The 22,995-nt window shown below is 30.6% G+C and overlaps 1 protein-coding gene across 2 annotated transcripts in view; it reads right to left on the reverse strand.

The window, feature by feature from the left end:
• Positions 1–22,995, reverse strand: part of LOC105325920 (E3 ubiquitin-protein ligase rnf213-alpha) — a 69,151-nt gene that overhangs the window by 41,912 nt on the left and 4,244 nt on the right. For both annotated transcript variants that reach the window (XM_034476075.2, XM_066071144.1), the window contains exons 3-27: positions 22,008–22,789; positions 21,750–21,895; positions 18,944–19,140; positions 18,200–18,495; positions 17,736–17,992; positions 16,887–17,123; positions 16,388–16,571; positions 15,688–15,770; positions 15,361–15,604; positions 15,152–15,256; positions 14,761–14,877; positions 9,643–9,829; positions 9,158–9,478; positions 7,527–8,104; positions 7,280–7,433; positions 6,978–7,189; positions 6,381–6,536; positions 5,994–6,275; positions 5,223–5,859; positions 4,985–5,135; positions 4,728–4,864; positions 4,556–4,630; positions 1,944–2,050; positions 1,080–1,230; positions 475–658 (exon numbers count right to left, since the gene is read on the reverse strand). In XM_034476075.2, coding sequence (XP_034331966.2) covers positions 475–658; positions 1,080–1,230; positions 1,944–2,050; positions 4,556–4,630; positions 4,728–4,864; positions 4,985–5,135; positions 5,223–5,859; positions 5,994–6,275; positions 6,381–6,536; positions 6,978–7,189; positions 7,280–7,433; positions 7,527–8,104; positions 9,158–9,478; positions 9,643–9,829; positions 14,761–14,877; positions 15,152–15,256; positions 15,361–15,604; positions 15,688–15,770; positions 16,388–16,571; positions 16,887–17,123; positions 17,736–17,992; positions 18,200–18,495; positions 18,944–19,140; positions 21,750–21,895; positions 22,008–22,789 — 5,980 coding nt within the window. The remainder of the gene's footprint in view (positions 1–474; positions 659–1,079; positions 1,231–1,943; positions 2,051–4,555; positions 4,631–4,727; positions 4,865–4,984; positions 5,136–5,222; positions 5,860–5,993; positions 6,276–6,380; positions 6,537–6,977; positions 7,190–7,279; positions 7,434–7,526; positions 8,105–9,157; positions 9,479–9,642; positions 9,830–14,760; positions 14,878–15,151; positions 15,257–15,360; positions 15,605–15,687; positions 15,771–16,387; positions 16,572–16,886; positions 17,124–17,735; positions 17,993–18,199; positions 18,496–18,943; positions 19,141–21,749; positions 21,896–22,007; positions 22,790–22,995) is intronic.

Below are 22,995 nucleotides of genomic sequence, written 5' to 3' on the forward strand. Positions count from 1 at the left end.
TCAGGCCCATTTTAAACAGGTATGCAACCTAATCAATATTATTAAATTTCTGTCTGCCATTCTCCTGTTATCCTTATATACCTGTACATACATATAATAATTTTGCATTTACTTGTACTGATAAAATGTACTGCTTAAAGCTTAAATTGATTGAAGAACTGAACTGAATATGACACTTTTTTAAACTTTTAACTTGAAAAAAAGTAAGTGAAATGTAATTGAAAAGTAATTGAAAATACATGATATTTTTTTGGAATATATTTAAATACATTCAATTACTTGTAATTGACGGGAGACTCAATTATAATTACTTCCAATTACTTTGAAAAATGTAATTAATTACACTCAATAACAAATACTTCTTTCAATTACCCCATCCCTGATGTCTACCAACAATGATCAGAAAATATCACCTTAGCTTAAAGCTCTTGTTACAAAAACAGTCAGTTGAGAACATTCAACATGCAACTTTACCCAATTGAATCAACATCAGCAGCAGAATCAAAGACATTTTCTGGTGTGTATTTTTTCTTCAAGTATTCTTTAATTTTTTCAACTCCAGCAACAGCTATCTTAGGTGCCCGATATTTATCCAGCGCTGAGATCATAGGCGATTTGTATTCGTTTTCACTGCTGCAGATGATGACAAGTTTGTAATCTAAAAATTGTATACAATATTTTTTTTTAAATCTTTACTTTTTACAAAGCTGTAATCGATAAAATGAAACAACATGTTATGATATATTTTTGCAATTCATTTCAAAACAATTACTGGGGCATTGCTGCTTCAGTAACAGTCCTTGCAAATCACTTTATCTCAAAACCCAGACTTTCTTACATATTCAATAAAGGTTCAACCTAAGAAAAAAAAGTTGGTTTTTTTTAAAGATATATATTTGATGTTGTTTTACGTTTTTAACAAACTAACTGTTAATGTGATGAGATCAAACAATTGGGCCGTTTATTACATCGTATATTAACAGCAACTGACAGCATTCGGGAATTCATTTCAAAATCAACTTTACTAAAAATAACTGCATAATATGTCTATAATTTTTACACTACAAAACGTATCATACCTCCAGATGCAGATTTGATGTACTCGGTAACATCTTTCAAGGACTGTTCACTTGCGTCGTACTGCAGCTTGTCAGCATTCATCAAGCAGAAAATGCGTTCATTCTGGTCACCTTCACTTTGGAAAAGTGCCCGTCGGAAAAAAATGTCAACCTAAAATTGTATTGTGTGAACCATTTTTTAAATATCTAAATATAAATGCCTAATGGGCTTGTATTAATCATCTAAAACTATAAAATTCTAGATTATTTTTTCACGAGGATTTAATGCGTGGTGTTAACATTCTATAAATAAGGTTTTGATAGCTTGGTATAAAAGTTTTTAATTAATTTGTTAACATATTTAATTTAAAAAAACAATTTAAATTGTGTACATTTCTGAATTTTTATATAAAAACTGAAAAAGGCCTTAAATATTGTGTCAATGGTCAGCGAGTTAACTAAAAGAGACAGTTCGTTTTATTTTAATTTCATATAATTAACATTATGATACCGGTTTTTTGGAATGATATGTATATATGTAGCTTAAATGAAATTGTTGTAGAGAAAATGTAATCAAAAACATTTAAATAAAAAGAATTACATTTAACATTACAAAGCTTCGATTTCAGCGTTTCTGAAGAAATTCTTGTGTTCATATGATTCAAAACAAAGAAGACTATCATATCATAATACGATATTAAACTAAGAGCGATTGCTTGTATGCTTTAAAATATATAAGATCATATTAAACGGAATGAAAAGTTCATATAGTTCATATAGTTTATTCATTTTTTAATAAGGCCATTTAGATGGCATATGAAATATGCATTTTGATTTGTCGTAACTTATAAATTATTTGCTTCTGAAGTTTTATTCGTAACTTACCTCTTCTTTTGTAGTATGATCGGTACACAACAAAACTTCATTTCTTGAGGGCAGAGGTATATTCGGATCGATCATGTATATAGTCAATACCATAGGAATCACTTCGCCTAATGTAATTAACATAAGATGTGAACAAAGAATACAGATTATTATCAAACATATTAACAAACTCAATAAAGATATTCAAAAAGTTTAAGTTCAAAGCCACAGAAGCCTGTTAGTGTTATACAAAATATATAAAAAGAAAAGTCTATAAAAGAAAATCTCATTGTATATATAAAAACACAAACATATATATAAAACAAGTATAAAAATATAAGCAGCTTTGTATATAAAGGAATTACTAATATATATAAAGAATTGTGTGTGTATATATTACGCTAGATCGTGTATATATAAACAGTTCTGTGATACATAAAAACAACGGTGATATAGCAAAAATTGTCTACTTAGTAACCATCACTGAGGTCAACCTAGCGTCTGTACGGCAAACCCCGCCTACAGAGGCGAGAAACAGCAATTTAGTATCCCGCCGATTAGAGAAAGTTTGCACAATCTAATTAATGTTGCATTACTTGATTCCGTAGCGGATTTAAAGGGAGGGCATAAGGCACCCTTACCTAAATTTTCAAATTTAAAAATTTTTTTCTGTCAATATTTCTTTTCCGTATCTTGTGTTACTGTTGTATATAAACGCCGATATATTTTGTCCATACTTTACCTAAATCTAAGGTTCTATATTAAATAATATTTTCTATCAAATTTGCAAAACAATTGTCTAAAATATTAATTTTCCTTCATTCCATTTACTAGTAGATGAGCAGAGATCACGGACATTTAAAGGGATCGAGACACTTTCTAAGGTGAAATATTTATTTTCTATAATTATTTACAAATAATTAAGTATGGAGATTATCATTACTTTGATAAAATGTATCGAGGCAAACACGATATAAACTAATTTAATGTGTTCATAAATTTATTACATTATCAACAGAAGAACATACATTTCATTGAAACAAATGTGCAAACTATATAAGAATTCAGCATTGTTTAAAAAACAAAGAATTTCAAACTCAGGATCTGCTTGTAACTCAAATTTTAACTTTCAAATTTTAACTAAGCATTTACGATACACATATTAACCATTGTAAACACAACACATTTGAGCTTACACTGGCCCCTTTGCAAATAAATCCCAACCTCAAGGAGTTTGTAATAAGCATTGGTACAACGGCGTCGGAAGGTTTGTTGATATTTTGACGGCAAACTTGGTCGATAAAAGAGTGGAGAGGGGTGGGTTAACCGAATTTGGCTTAATATGAAAATATTTTACTATGTATTCAGTTATTCTTTAACTAATCCCGCGCTTTCACTAGTTTGTTTGCGAAAAGATGTAAGTAGCTGTATTTATGTAGCATCTCAGTGACTGTGCAGGATCAGATAATTTGTGTAAGGGTAAACGTGAATTTTCTTGCTTAATTCTGATTATGAGATAGTACCGTAACAGAAAATGATAATTTTGTTACATTTACCTCCTCAAAATGAACCGTAATTAACCATGAGTGGAATTCAAAGGATTGAAAGTTTTTTCTTGATGAGAGAACGCTTTGTAAACCTAGATATACAGGGTTATTAATATAATTATGTTAATCCCTTCAGTTATTGAATTTGAATGCAGATATTATATATTAGTGATAAGTGTAGAACGTTGTTACAAATATTTAACTAGTTTCAGGACTTTGGTGGTTACACCACTCCTATCCTAAAGTGATTATCTCAATGCTCAGATTGCAAATCCCCGTCAATAGGGTAGATAATATATTTTGTTTCTTTGCTTGTTTTGTTGTTGTTTTGTTTGTTTGTTTGTTTGTTTTGTTGTTGTTGTTGTTGGTTTTTTTTTGGGGGGGGGGGGGGGGGGCGGGGGGTCATTTTCTGACATCTTCTCAAGAACATTCTGAAATTAAGTGGGTCAGTCAGTTAGCTATTGAATCTTAAACTGCCAGCCTTGGGAGCATGATATCGCTGATCCTCTCTTCCGGAGGTGGGGTTTATAATGCAGCCGCGTCTGAATTTAGTGAAGATCACTCAGTATTTATCACTGTTGCTTTTATGTATCACCTTACTAGTACTGCTTATATTTATTTGAAGCATATCTCTAAACAAATACCAGTTCTACCACCTGAACGAAAATGACGGGGAACATCAACTAAGAATTAGCTAAGTAATTTTACATCAGGCCACACCGTCACCAAAATTTTCAAATCACTCAACTCTGATTTCACCTCAAATAATTAAGTGGATGTATTTGAGGGTTATACATTAGACTTGAGGCCGAGTATTGACTTGAGGTAAGTCTGATCTTTCTTTTATTACTGTCATCTATCCAACAAATGTCCAATTTACTTTCTATAAAATGGTTTATCTTATCTATGTGTGTTTTTTATATATTTACCAAGAGTTTTTCTTAATAAACTTTTCTTTTTACATTTACATTTTAAATGTGGCACTAACAGGCTTCCATTAAAAGCATACTTTAATGATTTTAAAAGGAAATAACAAATAATAATCAATGTCTTGTTTTACTTGGTAAACACTTATATGTGACTTACTTTGTGGACAAACAATCAGATTTGGTTTTCCACATTTCAATGGATCAATAAGGGTTCTTTTTAGAAAGCAGTTTTCTGAAGAAAAGAATATGCCAGAACATGAATCTCACACACATGCAACTATTTTTTCCAACCTAGTTTTTCTGCTTAAAAATAATATCTTAAATCATACCCCCTTTGTACAAGACGTCAAGAATCATTCCAAGATGTTCTATGCTCAGAAAGTCAGTTGCGCTAGAGGACGCACAACTAAGAAACTTTTTCCAGGTCACGTCAAGATTAAGGATGACTTGAGCAACTTCTTGTTGTCTGATTTTTTTAAAGTGTATTAGTTGTTAATCAAAAACAATAAATCTCATATTTTTTCAAATTTAAGTAAGCAACGACAAATACAGAATTTTAATTTTAATTTAATAATTTAATCAATACCTCATATTTTCCTCCAATTCCTCCATAAACTCTTTAAGTTTATCTCCAAAAGTGGTATCCTTTGCTGCTGAGGTATTTATTTCTGAAGTATTGTCTTGAATATATTCCTCTTCATCGTCTTTTTCATCATTTGACATACACCATATCAACCCTTTGAAGGATATATTTTTTTTAATTATTTGGAAAACATTAATTTTTGGAGCAACAAAATCAAAACACGCTTAATTTTGGTATATACCTGCATCTGTGTCTGCTATATCGAATTCCTGTGACTGAATTGCTCGCAATGCATGCTTACGAGAAATTCCTGTTCCTTCAGCGACCTGTAAAAACTCTCTAATTGCATCTGTATGGGTATTTTTTTCACTTTCATTTTCCATTTCCGAGGTTTGCTCTCGAGCTAGTAAATTCTCTTGTACTTTGTTAATTGCATCATCCAAATCAGGATTAAGCGAACAGTGAAATTTAACCACTGAAAGAAGAGGACCGAGGAATTGTGTAACTTGATTCCCATTTCTGTACTTTGCAATTTCCTCTTGCAGTAGAACCATTTGATCTACAGTGTAGAAGTTCAAAGGATAGAATACTTTCCTTTTCCCTGCAATGTAATCAATCCATTCCTCATAGCAACTTTCCATGAAATCCGCAATTTTTCGAATGTATTCGTTGACATTACTATAAGCATTTTGTGAGTCTTCATCGTGTTGCAGAAAATTTGTTCCCTTAACAACAGAATGTTCATGTGTTCTAATCATGACACTGCTGCCAGCATTTGGGTTGCAATGGAACTCAAATGTCCAACTTTTGAAAAGAATACAGCCTGATGTTTGAAGTTGGAGAAAGACCTTTCCAAGTCGTGTAACATTGTCAAATATCTATGAAAACGTTTTGCAAATTAAATACTAGTACATGTATCATCATCAAACTTAAAAATTGATATGAAAAAATCAATAATACCAAAAAAACTATATTACCCCATTCATTGTCTTTTTAACACAACTTTACTTACTGATGTAAATCGTTCTATACTCTCTCTCCCTGCGTCCGCTTTGCCAGTAACAAGCATGAGTCTGCTTTGTAAATCCGTCATTTCACCTAACGTATAATCACGTCCTTCCCCTTCAAGTTCTATTTTTTCGACTTTAAGACATGTCAGAGATCGACCATTTTCTTCCCTTTCATCTTCACTGTTGCTCTGTTCACTGTTTGAATCCTCTCGGACAACTTCTAGCCTGTCATTTGTTGCAAATCTTGCTGTGGGAACATGCAGCCAAATAACGTCCTGCAAATCCTATTAAAAAAAATTCATTCATTCAGGAGAGAATTTAATACGCATTGATTGATAAAATGCAAAATTGGAAAGTGAAAGGGTTGATTTAATTGTGTAATTACTTACCAGTTGATGCGAGTTTTTAACAGCTTTTCCAGAGTTACCAACTTTGAAAATGCCACGATCTTTGATGGCATCAACTTGTTTCAGTGACGTAACCTCTACAGACCCATGTGCTTCTTTGATTTCAATAAACCAGTTCAAAACACGGTTTGATTCCTCCTGTTAACCAAAATTAAATAACCCATAAGTCTCTTTGCAAATTTTAACTTGTTTCGGTTTAATTTCTGCTCCATATTATACTGAAGTGTAATTAAACATAGAGACTTTTTAATCGTGTATAAGGCTATATCTCCTAAGTCATTTACCATAGTGAATCCCCTTGATAGAAATTTTTTGACCTCCCTCACAAAAAGATGTTTCCGCATAGTTAGTGAGATAAAACCAAACAGACAGTGAAATCGATTTTTAATCTTTTTATTTTACGTTTATACTGTACCAGCATAAATGAACCTGTTGATCATTTGAACGAAACTTTAAACGTGCAAAGGAAGTTAAAAATTAAATTTATGTCTTAATTTGTCAATTGACAATTAATTAATATTTTCGTAACAAAACTCTCTTTTATGATTTTTGGCACATTTTTGTGGGTTGAATAGTTACCAGCTTTTTTGGAAGGGACTCGTCCTTTTCTAAATTTTGCCAAACCTCTTTCCATGTGTTAATCATTTTAACTTCTCCATTTATATCGCCAAATATCACTGAAGAATACCCAATTGCTGCAGAGTGTAAGTGTGTTACTCTCCCAACGTGTTCATCTCCTTCTACAGACAATAAGGCCAAATCCGCGTATATCTTTAAGTCTTTTATTCCCCCTGTGAAAAAAAGTAAAAGAAATTGAATTTCCAACCTGACATTTTTAATAAAAGAGATTTTATACCAAAAGAAAAAAAATGAATGTTAACCTGGCAGTGCAGATCGCATCCACTGCACAAGACTTTTAGCTTTTGTGAAGGAAGCAATGCTCTTTTTCTGATTCTCAGTTATTTTCTCTAACTTCTGGTTAAATTTCTCGATTGACATTTTCAGATCCACCAAGGAGATATCTTTTTTTGTATCCTAAAATGCATCGAAAGAGTCATTATAAACAAGAATGCTGGTAAGGTAAAAAAGGAAGATTCTTTACGGCATTTGTTTAAAGCATTTTTTTACCGATTGTGCAATAAGTTCTAGATTTTCGAATGAACCATCGATATCGAATTCATCCCTCACTCTCAAGAAAAGCTTTGCAACTGACACAGTTTTTGAAAACATTCGAAATCGTTGTAACTGAGTGATCCTATCCTTAATCCAGTTTTCTTTTCTTCCTCTGTTCATTGAAACTAACTCATCGTACAGTTCATCATCATTAAAATCATTAAAACAATATTTTTCTATTTCACGAACAGAAATTGAACCTGTTTTCATTTTAATGCAAATTTCATCCCAAGTGTCTGTTGTCGGGATAAGAATTGTGTCAATAACATCAGCAAATTGAAAGTCTGCCGATCTCCTGTGCAATTTAGCGGTGTTTTTCATAATTGTATGAAAAGTTTTACTTTCATTGTAGCAAAACATATTTTTTACAATGAAATCCAATTTTGAAAGTAAATCGATGAACAAAATAACATTTGGCTGGTATTCAGCAAACCCTCCGCTTTCTTCTGGAATAGCGCAAACCTCTCCGATTTTCAACGATCTCCAATTTTCCAATGTTCTTTCGTCAACTTCCATTATTCTTATCCTGCTGTCTACAAAAATATATTTGTATCAGGAATACACATTAAATTCGAGAAAAGATCGCAAGATCATTAAAAGTTATAAAACCGACTTAAGAATGATAACAAAATGCTGATTCCTTTAATTCAGCAGGTAAATCTTTATAGTTTTTTTATTTGTCTTTTAAAAAATTCCAGAACATGTTTGGTGAAGGGAATACTTTAAAATTAAAAACAATAAAATTACACGAACCTACAACCTGTAAAAACTCGCGTTTACAAGAAAAATAACGATATCAGACTGTGTTGCATGACAAAGAGTATCAGTCATTGAATTATACAAGCGAGATACAGAGCTCACAATTATGTGTAATGTAAACAATGCTCAAGTCATGTGTTTGTTTACAAGTACACCCTGAATGTTTGCAAGAAAATTCCAGGTATAGGCTTAAAATGAATGCGACAAACGATAAAAACAAGGTTCAGAACGAATTAACAGAGAGATATATCCGGTTGAAAAGACTTTAACCGGTATATTAAACCAATGTTGACAAAAACATGGCACGAGCTTTGTTTACATTTCAAAGAATTATGAGCTCTGAATCTTGCTTATAACTCTACGACAGGCACTCTCAAATTTTGAATGACCATTAGAAATGCATTTATAAAGCATTGTTAACAACAACAAAAAGAGAAAAATAAAATTTGACTGCCCCAATATCAAAATCATATTTACCAATTACACTTAAGTATAAGCTGCTATATTTTGGTTTATGTATATTTAAATGTTGCCTATTTCATTTAAATAAAAACGTATCCTTATTATACACGATACTGAATAGATATAAAGGTTGACGATGTTGCTTTAAAATATGAAAGAATTTTTTTAATGCAAATAATAGGACCTTTTTCGTAGATTATTCATTTCCAGAATTGTCATACATAAAGTCCTTTCCAAAATTTAATGCTTGCGAATCATATTTTGGCAGGATAAAACTATCATATTATACTTGCATATTTTTTAAAATAGATAACTTTCATATAAGAAATCATTTTGAAAGACGGCAGTTGTATTTGGTAACTTACTTTCACTTATCTCTTTGAAGAAAAACTGCAGTTTCTGAACAGTAGTTTTAACCTCCTGCAACCTTTTTAAATCTTTTTCTCGGCACAAAACAATATTTTTCAATGCTGATGATGTCAAAGGAAGACTTGTTTCCTTGTACTTCTCAAATACTTGTGCAACTGCAAGAAATGTATCCTTCTTTGCAGTAATTAACTCCAGCATTTCAATTTCCACTGTATTCCTGAGAAGGTTTTGAAACAATAATCCCATTAGTGTTACAGATCTAGATAGATAACGTCGAGCAGATTGATCCATGCCTGCAATAACAACTTTTTCCAAAACTGAAAAAACAATATGTAAAATTTCAACAAATCATGTAAAAAAAATATTATGGAAATTAAAATAACAAGGATAAGCAAGTGTAAAAATGCAAGTTAAGCAAAGCTAAATTGTTTTAACCATTTCAATTAGAAATCAAGAAAAGGCGATAAATCGCGATACTTACTAAATGCTTCTACACACTTTGGGTAAATGGAGGAAGACAATGCCCGGTATATGATTTCATTATCCGATAATTCTGTCGATGCATTCAAATTCATATTCCACAGTTGTGAAAATAATTTTGACAGTAATTCCGTATTACTATCCAAATACCAAAAGCCATCACTTAAAATAGTATAACTAAAAGGGTCCTGAAAAATATAGTAAAAAAGATCTGTAGACAGTTCAGTTACAAGTTGTCAATTTGTAATTTAAATTCAGGTAGAATAGGACAATACATGATATTAACGACATTAAAAAACAAACTTTAACTTTTTTTATTTCCTAAATTTACAAATATCGAAATATCGAGATATCGAAAAATATCGGGAAAAAAATTCAATGCACCAAAACTTATTAAAAAGAATAACTATTACAATTGTGCTAACTTTATGATAAGGATAAAAAGAGCATAAAGAAAATTGGGTTTAATGATCTTTTTCATCGTACAATTCATTTCACATAGATTTCCTATTAGCATGGAGTAAATAAATATTCGGAACAATTTCTACTTTTTTATTAAAAAAAAAAAAAAAAAGTACAATGCAATAATCAATAAGAACTGAAGCATTTAATTTGTAAGTTAGTCTATATAATATACTATAATTTTTAATTACAGATCATAGCAATAAATCTTTTGCACAACACCAGAGTTTTGGAGTCAAGGTTTATATATTCTTCGTGGAATCCTTCCTTTTTATTCTACATATGTACTTAGTTTACATCTAAAATGCTAAAAAATAGAGAAAAAGCTTTGTACATAATCCAATTAATATATAAAAGATAACAGACTATTTCTGCAAGAAAGTGTTCAAACTGTTAACTTTTTGGTGTTTGTTTACATTGTATTTCAGAACTTTAGAATAGAAATTTAATAGATTTGAAACCATTCACAGAAACACAAGTATTTTGAGAACGAACCTTGTAGACAATATAGATTTGCACTAGTATCAACATAGTGTTAAATAATTGTAAATTCTCTGGGGTTTTTTAATTTTAATAAATATCTTTGACCTAAAAAGACTACTAAAATTGTGCAAGAATCTTTAATAATGATTCCCAAATCAAATGATAATTTGATTTTTCTAGTCCTATGGGTCAAATAATAGGTAAAAATTACGTTTTTTTTAAAAGACCTGGTTCCCTAAACTCCTCTTACATTTCCAACAGTAGAAAAATCATCTCTTGGAATACTAGTAACAGTATGATTTGGGTTGTCTTTAAGATGCGCAGTAAGGTTACGAAAATTTCTATTTTATCCTTAGGGTCATTTAGTGGCTGAAAAATGACGTCTTTTGTGGTTTACAAAAAGCCTGGTTTCAATAACGTCAACATTTATTGCAATAGCCAAATGATCTACTAGAATATGATTTGGTGTCATGTTAACGTGCAATCAGGTTTCAGAATGTTTTTCTATCATTGGGGTCGGGGGCAACAAAATATTGTGGGTTTTTTTTTTTAATTTCTAAATAGCCAAATCATCTTTTGAAATATATATGGGGGTTCCTTTAAATGCACAAAAATATTGCAGAAATTTTTTTTCATCCAGGGGGTCAATGATGCTAAACATGACGTTTATCTCTAAGGTAATCATGGTTCTCAAAATTTCACAATAAACAAAGTATCTCTTGAAATATGAATGGGGTTGTCTTAAAGATGTGATATTAGGTTTCGGAATTTTAATTTTCAACGTGGGGTTTAATTAGATGCTAAAAAATGTCTTTAAAAAACCCTAGTTACCATAATTCCTTTTACGTTTTACACAGCAGGCAAATCAACTTTTGATTTGGGGTGTTGACGTGTAATAAGGCTTCATATTGTATTAAGGGGAATGTGCGGTATCTTGTACATTTGATGATAAGAAGGTTTTATTCAACAAATGGTTGTAGAGAGGACACCAATGAACCCCTTCATATTTTTCAAATTATTGAATCTTCAAAGTAAGTCTGTAGCTGCGCAGTTCAACAGCTGTTTTAAGTTATTAAAAAGGCGTCCTGTTCTTGTATCTATAATATATTTATAAAACAACATGCATACATATACATATAACAAACTGGTAAAAATATAAATTTCCTTCAAAAAAATTTACGCTTAGGATTTTTACACTTTGAAGTTTAATTTTCTCCCTGAGGGATCAATAACTAATATTCAAGTTAAACTGATTAACAATAGATGGTTGTAATTTAATGTTTATCCTCAACCTCCATTTAACCTGAATACATTAGAAACAAGAATATAAATGGTTAAGTGGTGTTTTAAAGATTTTTCAGTTGGCATTTTCCTGTTTCATGGGGATAAAAAATCAAAGTACTGAAAGTACTGAAAAGCGCTAACCTAGCTTGGTTCTAAGAAAATTTACTGTGTGCAAGCGTAGGCGGAAATGAGCCTTATTGAAATTTTGGTTTATGTTTAATGAATATCAATTTAAAGTATTGAAGGCCAGATTTCTTTAAATATATGTTACTTTCTGAAGATGATGTGAATTAAAGCTGAACACGACTTGTATATGGATACTTGCCTGAAAAAAGATATGTTAAAATCACAAATTATACCTTTTGAACAGTAATTTATCAGTTTTTGACATTTTCTTGCAAAAATCGATTTTATTTTTCTATATTTTAGCTTCTGAATACGCACTATATTTTTTCATGACTGCATAGCATCCCGTGCTGATGTACGTAAGCCCCGCAAACCAATCGTATCTACTCGGCCATTTCCGTCACCCAGATAACTGGTTCCCTATACCTCTTACCAGTTTAAATTATGTATATTTCTGCTCATAGAGGGCAGTTATTCCTTGCACCGGAAATAGAAGTCTAACGACAATAAAGCGCTGAGCTATGCTTATGCTTATAAAAATGTTGGCCTACATAACATTTGATGCATAATTATACATTAAGAACAAATATATATAGGATGCAATGGATTTTAAGATACTTGGTCATTGTGGTTGGATGACCCAAAGGACAGGAGTCACGTCTTTTAAAAATATATCTTGCATTGATTTGTAGAATTGGACAGAATGATCACTATAAGACATTTGTAGAGTGGGACCTTAATTAAATGTAAATAGTTACAATAGACATCTACACAATGACAGTTAACCTTGGTCAACGAAATACATATCACTAACACAGTTTGTCAATGATTTACAACAATAAGGAATTATCATAAAAGACTCATTTTTGCCCAGTATCAAATTATATGAAAGTTTTTAACCACGACATTAAGGTAATAAAACAATTGTAAAATTTTTGTTACATCAAATCTTCTAACATCAGAGAATTTTTTAAAATGAAAGACAACATACATGTAGAATAAAACGTTAGCGCTTTCATTAAAGGACTATATATGGTTTGAGCCTAAAATGGCCCCATTAAATGAACATTGTCATTTTACTGTAATTATTTGTTTTATTTAAACAAATATACATTTGAAGTTTTTTCATAATTTTCATTTTGATTTTAGTGCCCACAATTCAAAAATATGACATCATAATGTTAACCTTTTCCCGCCATGATCTCATTTTTAGCATAAAACGGCTTGTTTTGAAGCAGTTTTTCTTTAAGCAAACATTGAGCGACTGTTTGAACAAACAAAATATTTTCCCCAAAGATGTATCTCTCCAATACTTATAAGAGACAAAAAGTTCGTTCTTGTTCAAAGAGTCGCTCTATATTTCCCATTCGAAAACAGATAAGAAAAATGTCAATTTTTGACTGATTTTGATTGAATTATAAAAATAGCCTCACTTCTGACGTCATATACTGCCAGTGAGTGCATATAAATCAAATAAATAGGTGAAAAAATTATTTTATGTCAAATCTTATATAAAATAACACAATAAATAAATGTACCTGAATCATTTTCAAAATAGCGGATTGTGGGGGCCAAATTTGTCCAATATCATATGTAGTTCTTTGCCCCAAACTCAGAAATGAAATAATGTGATAAATTTCAACTATCAAACAATTCATTAGTCAATATTATGTATATGATTATGACCCAAAATAATATTCTAAATGCCAAATCAATATCTTGTTAAACATTAACCAGTTTTTGTTGATCATTTGTTTATGTATAGCCTTTTAAGACAATTTATCTTGGAAACTTGAAAAAAAAAAATATAGATAGTATATCATTTTTAAAAATTTCTATATTTTCAAAATGATTAATCAGTCAAAATTAGTTACAAATAACCGATTGGCAATTCTGCAATTGATTGACATCCCTAGTATAATATCATATACATATATTTGTGAAACTTTTTCACAAGATTTTTTCAAGATTAGGGTGCATATATTTTTCCCAGTATGCGTATCTTTTTCCTCTTTATATTTAGGAGGTTTTAAGACCAAGAATCATTTTTTCACTGCGCTCGAAAGTCACATTAAATTTGGGATATATTTAGGATATACTAAAATTTCAACACATATGTATCCTAGTTCCAGGTTAAAAGAAAAACACGCGTCAAAATGAACAGCGCATTTAACATTACTTTTTATACTAGAATTGAAAAATTTTTCTACAAGACAAAAAACTAAGTCAAACAAACATGAAGAACTATTCAATTTACATTTTAAGGTTCCAAACTAGACTCCTTTATATGTTGTCATGAGGGTTATTTTTTCAACATTAAACCGGAAAATGTTATGTAAAGAATTTATGCGCATTGTGTATCAAAGATATGCACTCGAATGGTGAAATTTTACTTTTTGGGATTCGGGGCAAGTTAAGGGGTGTGTTTAAAAACTATGCACACATTTTGTTTTACAATCATTAAGAGCTACAATATCTAATTGATAAAAATAGTGTCTCATTTGCATTTGGTAAATAATTTAGCGTTAAAATTTGGTCATTAAGAAGGATGGGTAGTAAACAAGTTACCTATCAGATCTCCCTTAAAAACCTCGTTATAATTTGTTAAGCTTAAACTATTATTTTATAAAGGAATTGAAGTTTGTTTTTTAATTCAAGTATTTTCTTATAGCTTTATACAAAGCTTTTCTATTAAAAGAGATCGATACATCCTACAAATAGCCACGAACATCCAGCCCTTAACCTTACTTAGCGTCATAGTTACCTGTAGGATTTCACTTATATTTTCCATGACAACTTCTTGCATCATGTTTTTCAGAGATTCATTCTGAAATTCCTCCGCAGATTTACTAAAGAATTCTAATCGGCGATGTGTACCCATCTATCAAAATAGAAGTTTTCATTCAATAAATATCTGATTTTGGTATCTTGAATCACAGTGTAACGATTTCTGTAGGCTTTTGCCACATTATTATGTTAAATTTGATAATTCTGATAAACTTTATAATACAATTTAGAGCTGGAATATATGTAAGAAAATTATCAGCTTATTCATAGAAAGAGAAACTTTTTAAAATTATTACATTTTGGATTATCAAATTTGTTTTATCTAATTATAAACATTAAAACCTAAACGTTTATTATTAAATACTCACTGTTTCAAACTTTTCTCTAGCATACTTTAGACATTTTCTTTCAAACTCAACTGATAACTCATTTCCCTCTACACAGTTCAAAATTGATAGTGCAAAGTCATAGATCTACAATACATATATAAAATTCAAAATCAGATTTCTTTTCTTTTCTGTACAATTAAAACAAAATTCCAAAAATGTCTTTTTACATATATCTTGTTGCTACCTACCGAGAAGTCCCTTCCAAGTTCGAATAAAAAGTCGTCAAGATTTAGTATTGATCTTTGCAACAGAGATTTCACTTCATCTGACTCTTTGCTTAGTGTTTCCAACACAGCAAGCGATAACATGTGAGAATGAAAAAGAGAAACTAAAGTCCTCTTGTCCCTCATACGCCTGCTAATTCCAGTTGACAGAATTGCCATGCACTTTGTCTCTTGAATCTTAAATTTGTCGTTGAACTCATTCTGATCTCTAAAAGTAGTAAAAACAAGTTATAAAAAAATCATTATGAAGACTGCCCTTGCTTCCTTAAGTTCTTCAGATTTTTTTCATACCTCTTGGATACCACAGATAACTGATTTAGTTGTTCTTTAAGTATTTCAAAGACAGTCTTTATGCAGTTTTGCAGCTTGTCCATCTAAAAAAGTAGAGAACATCATAATAATTAAACAATGGTGGTAATGCCTTTTTTTGTCAAAAAACTATAAATAACTATAAAACATTGTAAAAGTACGATACTGGAACTTGAATCAATAAAGGTTAATTCACATCACTGAATTATTTACTCTCTGTTTCAAAATTGAGATTACATTAATTAATTTAGTTGTGATAGGCAAAACATACCGACCATCTTTAAATAATGCTGTGCTTCTTAAGGGGAAATTAAAAGAAACAGACAAGGGTAAATAGTTTATGGTAAAACAATAACAAAAATTACACATTAAAAAACAAAGTAATGTGTAATTCTCATTATGAGGCTTGTACAAATCCTCTCTCTCTCTCTCTCTCTCTCTCTCTCTCTCTCTCTCTCTCTCTCTCTTTCTCTCTCTCTCTCTGTGTGTGCATGAAAAATACCCAAGATTTTAATCTGTACATTTCTATATTTCTTTATAAACATTAAATCTCAAAGTTTTAGAGATATTATCCCATTCATATGATTTTCTAAAGTTTTTAACATTGTCGATATAAGAGGAGTTCAGTCATAGTGTGTGTTTTATGATAAAAATTTTAAGCGATTTATATCATCAACCTTACCTCTTGGTGGTAACAGTTTTCGAAGTAATGATGCAAAGTTGCCAATTTGATTTCTATCAAAATGTTTTCCTCACTCATAACCATATCTAGATCATCTAATTTCAGGCATGCCATGAAAGATCTTTGTGTTTTTGTATCTAACTTGAAAATTGGTTTCATCCACTTCATGAGTTCTGAAGGGGGTCTACAAATTTCCACAACAAAATAAAATGAAAATATATTTTAGCTTTTTTGTTCTTGTTCCCTAATGGACGTTATACCCAACACCCAAAAAAAGATTGAAATAGGTTTATCATTAAAAGAGTGCAACAGTTACATTTTATCTATACAAGAAAGAGTTACTTTTATATCATTCCTATGACTCAATAATTGGTAAGACAAGATTAAATTTGGCAAATGTGCTGAATGCAAACCATCTAATAAACTGTTCGTAGCAACATTACTCTCCAACATGTAGAAGGGAAACATAATCACACTCTTTTTTTAAATGTCAAATTACCTTAACCATTTATGAGTTTTTAATTCCTCTTTTTCTTGTTCAAAATCACGAACTAACCACCATTCTTTTGTTTTATCTTCAAATTTTGCATAGTCAAGCTCCGCAAATGGATATAAAGATCCCCCAAGGAAATGAACAATGGGCAAACACATAATCCATGAAGGGTTTCTTTCCGTTGAAAATTCTGTTTTTCTTGCCGACGCCTTTAGAAATGTAATTAAACACCTTCTAATCTTCCTGAAATGAAAAGAGCATAGAATCGCCGCAAAATTCAAAATGAGAACCTCATGGTGTGACATAAACCTCATAAATGTATCATGATTCATATATATATATATATATATATATATATATATATATATATATATATATATATATATATATATTGAAACACAAAACGTTTTTCGTGTTTTCTTATTTAACGTTTTTCGTGTTTTCTTATTTAACGTTTTTCGTGTTTTCTTATTTAATTTTTAACGTTTTTCGTGTTTTCTTATTTAATTTTTATCTATATATATATATATATATATATATAACAAAACATTTCTAAATGACCAAGACTGCTTTAATATATTTCTAAAAATATTGCCCCATGCATATTACTGAGAATAGTGCTTAGTATTTGTTTTAAAAAATTGATTCCAGTTTCGAATACTTTTTTGTGTATTATAAAATAAAGATGAAACTTCCTTGATATATTATGGTATTAACAATTTCATAAATATTTACCCCCACAACAGAAACCATAAAATTAGATAGATGATTAATCAATACTAGACACCTCTAACTTTAATTAATTTATTACGACGTAATTTCCTGAATTAAAAAAAGAAGAAAAAAGAACATTACTCTCTCGTTGATGGTTCTAAGCAAGTTTCCAAAAAGTCAAGCTGTGAGCACTGATTATTGTCTGTATCTGGTGAAAGCAAAAGAGAATGATGGAGAATTTCTACTGTTCTTAAAAGAAGAACATCCATGTGAAACTTCAGGTCTTCAAGAAGTTTGACTATCATCAGGGCTTTCAGCAGTCTTCCATTTTCATCCATTTTATTTTCCTGACTGTCTAGTGCTTCAATGGCATTTCTCAAATGATCTTCCATGACAAACTGAAGCATGTAATTTTAAATTATTTCAGATGGAAATTTAAATCAATGAAGATAGTAGGTCAAATCATATATTTTTTAATTATTTTAAATTTGAACGTGTAGTATTTTCCCCCATGATCGTTTTAAGAGCATTTGACTTTTACGCTATAAACTGCAGTGTTGATGTATTTTGAAGGATAAGAAAGAGTAATGTCGAAAACAATCAACCTCTTGCCATATTCCATGTCCAACTTGTTGTCTGTGTATCAAGAAATGATCTTTTACACCGCCTTGAAAAACTTCAATATATTCTGTCATTTTGGTAAAGATTATTGAAGGGTCTTGGTTCGGATTTTTCAAAACACCGCAAATATTTGGTAAGTATTGTTTTAATGCATATATGCCATCTTTTTTCATTACTTCAATCAAATTTGAATTTGACATTCCAAGTGTGTCTTTGAAAAAATTGACTACAAATCCTCCTTTCTTTGCATAGATGAACCCATCGAACTGTTGATAAGAATCTACAATATAAGTATGATATTTATAGAGCAGTCATAAAGCGGCTGTTTTGTTATATCCAGGAATGTTGGATAATCATTTGAAATGTAAAAAGAATATAAATAAAAGTGTGTCAATACATATAACTAAAGCTTCCCAAAAACAATCGAATCAATAAAATTGACATCTAAAAATAAAGTAAAAAACACATATATGATTTGCTGGTTTCTTTTTTTTTTTGGGGGGGGGGGGTCAAAAACATAAAAAAATCTTTAATCATAAATTTACACATCCTCAAGATGATGCTGACAACATTACTAGAATTGAATGGTCTACTTCTAAGTATATACACGTATGTAAATACTATGTATATAATTATATGATATTTATAGAATCAACAAATGTTTAAAACATGAACATTCCATAATCAATTTATTTACTATATCATGGATATTTTCAAATCCCAATTACCTAGGCCTGCTGGAATTGTCAACTTTCGAAAACCGTTGTTATAAGGGTAGTAATTTCGAAAAAGAAACTCATTTTCTGGAGATTTACTTCCTTTCCTGAAAAAGCAGTATCTGTACGACAGGCCATCGTTTTTTAGAAGATCTTTTTCCAGTTCTACTTCTGCAAACACTTGAATTCCATTTTTATCCTTCTTATTTCTGCAACAAATAATATCAAGTGTAAAGGATTGTAAACGCTAAGAATTTCTGAAACTATTGTTTTCCATTAAGAAAGTTATATTTACAGTACAATTTATATCAATCCATATCTGCTTGCCAACGAAAGGCATCAATTAAACAGGAATTATCTGCTTTATTTTACAGAAGAAAGAATGAGCTAATATAGAAAAGAGGTGATCAAATGTGAAACATTATCAAATGAATATCTTACGGTCGGTACATTTACGATACGTACATTCTAAGTCCATGCACGGAAAAAACTAACTACGCTATCAGCGTGAATTTATTCAACTGAGTGTTAAAGTATATTATATTGACATGCACTCTTTAAAAATATATCAATAAACAGAGTATATTGTTTACAATTGCAAATGTTGGTAAACATGTGTGTGTAACGAAGATTTACCTAGGGTCTCTCTCAAGTCTTAATTTTGTATAAAATCTAATAAGATTTATTAATTTACACGTTACATAGTCAAACATCAATGGTACAAAAAGTACTATAATTATTCCTGTCCGAGAAAATACAAAATAATTTGAGAGTTATTTAAATTAAGCAATAGGACATAATAGGACGGGTAAGGATTTTTGTCGTTTAAAGAATCTAGAACCAGAATCTAAAATTGTCTAGGATTCAGTACTTGGACCAAATAAATGTTATGCATATGTCCAGCATCTTTTATTTTAGTCTGTGGATTATAAGTTTATGGAAATTGATTTACTGTTTCTTCATATACAATATGACATGCAAATTATCAATCATATCGACTAAAAGAAATCTTACAAAAAACCTTGGGTAACAAAATTCTGTTACGTGGATGGATACATATATATGTATCTATTATCAGACTACTAGTATTTGAATATGATGTTAAAACGTGTTCTCGATTCTCAAAGGCAGACATGTAAAAGGTTGGTAAAAAGTGATGTTAACGCTGCGACATTAGTTGCTGGTTGAGCAATTAATATTTCAAGATATGCAGTGTGTCCAGAAAGAATAAGGAGCCTTCGGAATACAGATACAGTTAAGTAGAAGCAATTTACATACAAAATATGGTTCCAGTTATAGGGTGTATCATCTAAGGATATTCAACAAGTACTTCCCCATACTACAGTTTAGAATATTTCAACAACTAGTTTTCACCTGATACGGTTTTTAACGAACCTTAAAATTGATTCAATGAAGATAGAGTAAAGAAAATACATTTAGTGCTGCAATTAACTACTTTTATTAATGTTGGGTGGGAGTTTTTTGGGGATGTTGAGGGAGGGGGTTGTGTTGTGTCAAAAACAGTGAAACTGGCATCATAGGAATAGACACTTCTAAAGGTTGCACACCCTTTTATCAAGCTATCAACTTTTGTTTATTACCAAACTGTTGATGGGGGTTATTCTATACAAATAATGCTTTGAAGAATATAGAAACATTTTTCATAGTTTTTGAGATACTTGATGTTAAAAATTTCACCCTTTTTAGATTAAATGTTGAGTAAAATATTCCAGATAAAACCCCATGGATTTTTTTGAAAACTTCCTGGATCAGAAATGTGAGGTTTAAACCTAAATGTTTTTATGAGTTACAGTTCAGGCTTTTAATCCCATAAAAAGATTTTGTGGGATTTCTTATATAATATTTGGCCTAAAAAAAAACTCCAGTGCAGAGAGCATATAAGGTGGTGTAATTTTAACCAATTCTAGCACATAAATTCTCAATGATAAATTACAGGAAATTGATTTATAAATGTTTGCATTAGTTCAATGTTTTTAGATTATCTCCAATTTCCATTGAATGACAATCCATAGGTGTTGGCATTGTCTTTTAAAAAACCTCTCTTTATAAATTATTGTAACATCAGGTTATTGTTTGACAAATCATTCAATCAATAATAAATTCCATGCAGCAGTTTAAGAGCAGTTATGCTTACAAACTGTTTATTACTATATTCAATATAAGGCAAAAAGTCTAAGTTAAAAAACACCAGGGCTGACGGACGGACTCACTGAAAGACTGACGGTCCAGTAAATACATATAATAAATGAATCATAAGGCTAATATTTTTCATGAGAATCAAATTATATATATGGTGTTTTTTTTAATTGAATTTGAATATTTTGAATCAAAAGTTTTTATGTATCTTCATGCATGTATACTCAATTTTACGAAATGTAAAGGTAGAATTAAATGCATGCATTAAAGTTATTAAAATTGTGTTATTAAGTAAATAAAATGTATTTGATTCAATACAGTTGTTGACAAACATGATAACAATGTTTCATAAATAACAAAGTTGTTCTCTGTTATTAACTTCCCACTAAGCAAATAAATGAAATGCTTATTACAAATCTAGAGAGAATGATTTGAATTTAATTTAATCAAAATAAGTTTTCCCTATCTTCTACAGTGTTGATTTACTAACAATTCAATTTATGATAATTGTGCCACGTTGGAAATTGTTGAGGATCAACGAAATTTTTTTTTTATTTTTTTTTTTTTTGGGGGGGGGGGGGTTAAATTGATTTAACTCTTTATGAATAAAAAAATCTTCATTTGATAATTAAAAAGATGAAATTAAAAAATTATAAAATACTTCTTTGTTCCGATAAACTTCATAAGTCCTTCCTTTTTGGGATTCCAATCATCCCGTTTAGGACCAAATACAACATAAAGTTCATCATTCTTTGGATTGAAATTAACAGTTGGTGCTAGGAAGGCATGAAAAGAAACTCTCACTGTCTATAAAGAAATTGTTTTAAAAATGTTAAAATTGAATATTCTATATAAAAAGCAATTTACACAATTTCATTTGATAAAAAGGGTTTTAAAATAAAGAAAAGTCATATGATACCTTTTTTGTTTGATTTTCTTTGGAACTACCAGAGTGTTTACCAGTTACATCTGAAGTCTGCGCCTTTTGCCCAGGGTTCTGGTTTGGAGATGTATGCTCTTGGCTGACAACCATATCCTTGGTGGAAGATGCTTCTTCTGCAGAGGATCTCAACAATGGGTCAGAATCAATGCCTTGTCCTTCCTTCTGCTGACAATCTCCATCTTCCAATTTTCCATTTTCCAAATCTCTCTTCTTTCTTTCAACTTCATCGTCTTTCTTTTCCTTATTCTTTTCTGTATTGTTTCCATCTCCATCACGTTTTCTATCTTTCTCACTAGCTTTGGCATATTGTTCTGTTCCTCCTCCCAATCCATCATCTTTTGTACCTTCTTTTTCATTTCTTCCTACCACTGTTTCCTTTTTTTCTCCAATGCCTTCCCTCGTTTTTTCATGCTCTTTATCTTTTATATCTACCTTCTCATCTGTATCCTTACCACCTTCTTTTTTAATCTCTTTACTTTTTGATCCTCCACCTTTATCCTCCTCTTCTTTTTTCCGTTTTCTGTTTCCGTTTTCTCCTCCTTCCTTTCTTTCTCCCCCTCTTCCTTCACTTTCTAAACCTTCTGCATTGTTATCTTTAACTTTGTCATCTTTCACATGATTTTCTATTTTATCATTTTCATTTCTGTCTGTTGTTTCTGTACATCTGTTTGATGGAAGATCTTCACTCTGAGTCACAGGATTTCCACTCTCTGATTTGATGCTAGAGCTTGTATCTCCATCGCTGTTTAAATGCTCTTCTAAAAATTAGATAACTGTTCCTTGAATAGACATATTCATATACAGAACTAGATGAATTAACACTTAACAAACTAATGACATAATGCAATAATGTTGAATCATATTTTTTCCGTATATATTGTGACCGAATTTTTTCTTCATGTGCGGATCTAGAGGGGGTTAGGGGGTCTGCCCCCCCCCCCTGTAAAATTCAAATTTCTATAAA

This window comes from Magallana gigas, chromosome 9 (genome assembly GCF_963853765.1).
Source record: "Magallana gigas chromosome 9, xbMagGiga1.1, whole genome shotgun sequence".
Classification (NCBI taxonomy): domain Eukaryota; kingdom Metazoa; phylum Mollusca; class Bivalvia; order Ostreida; family Ostreidae; genus Magallana; species Magallana gigas.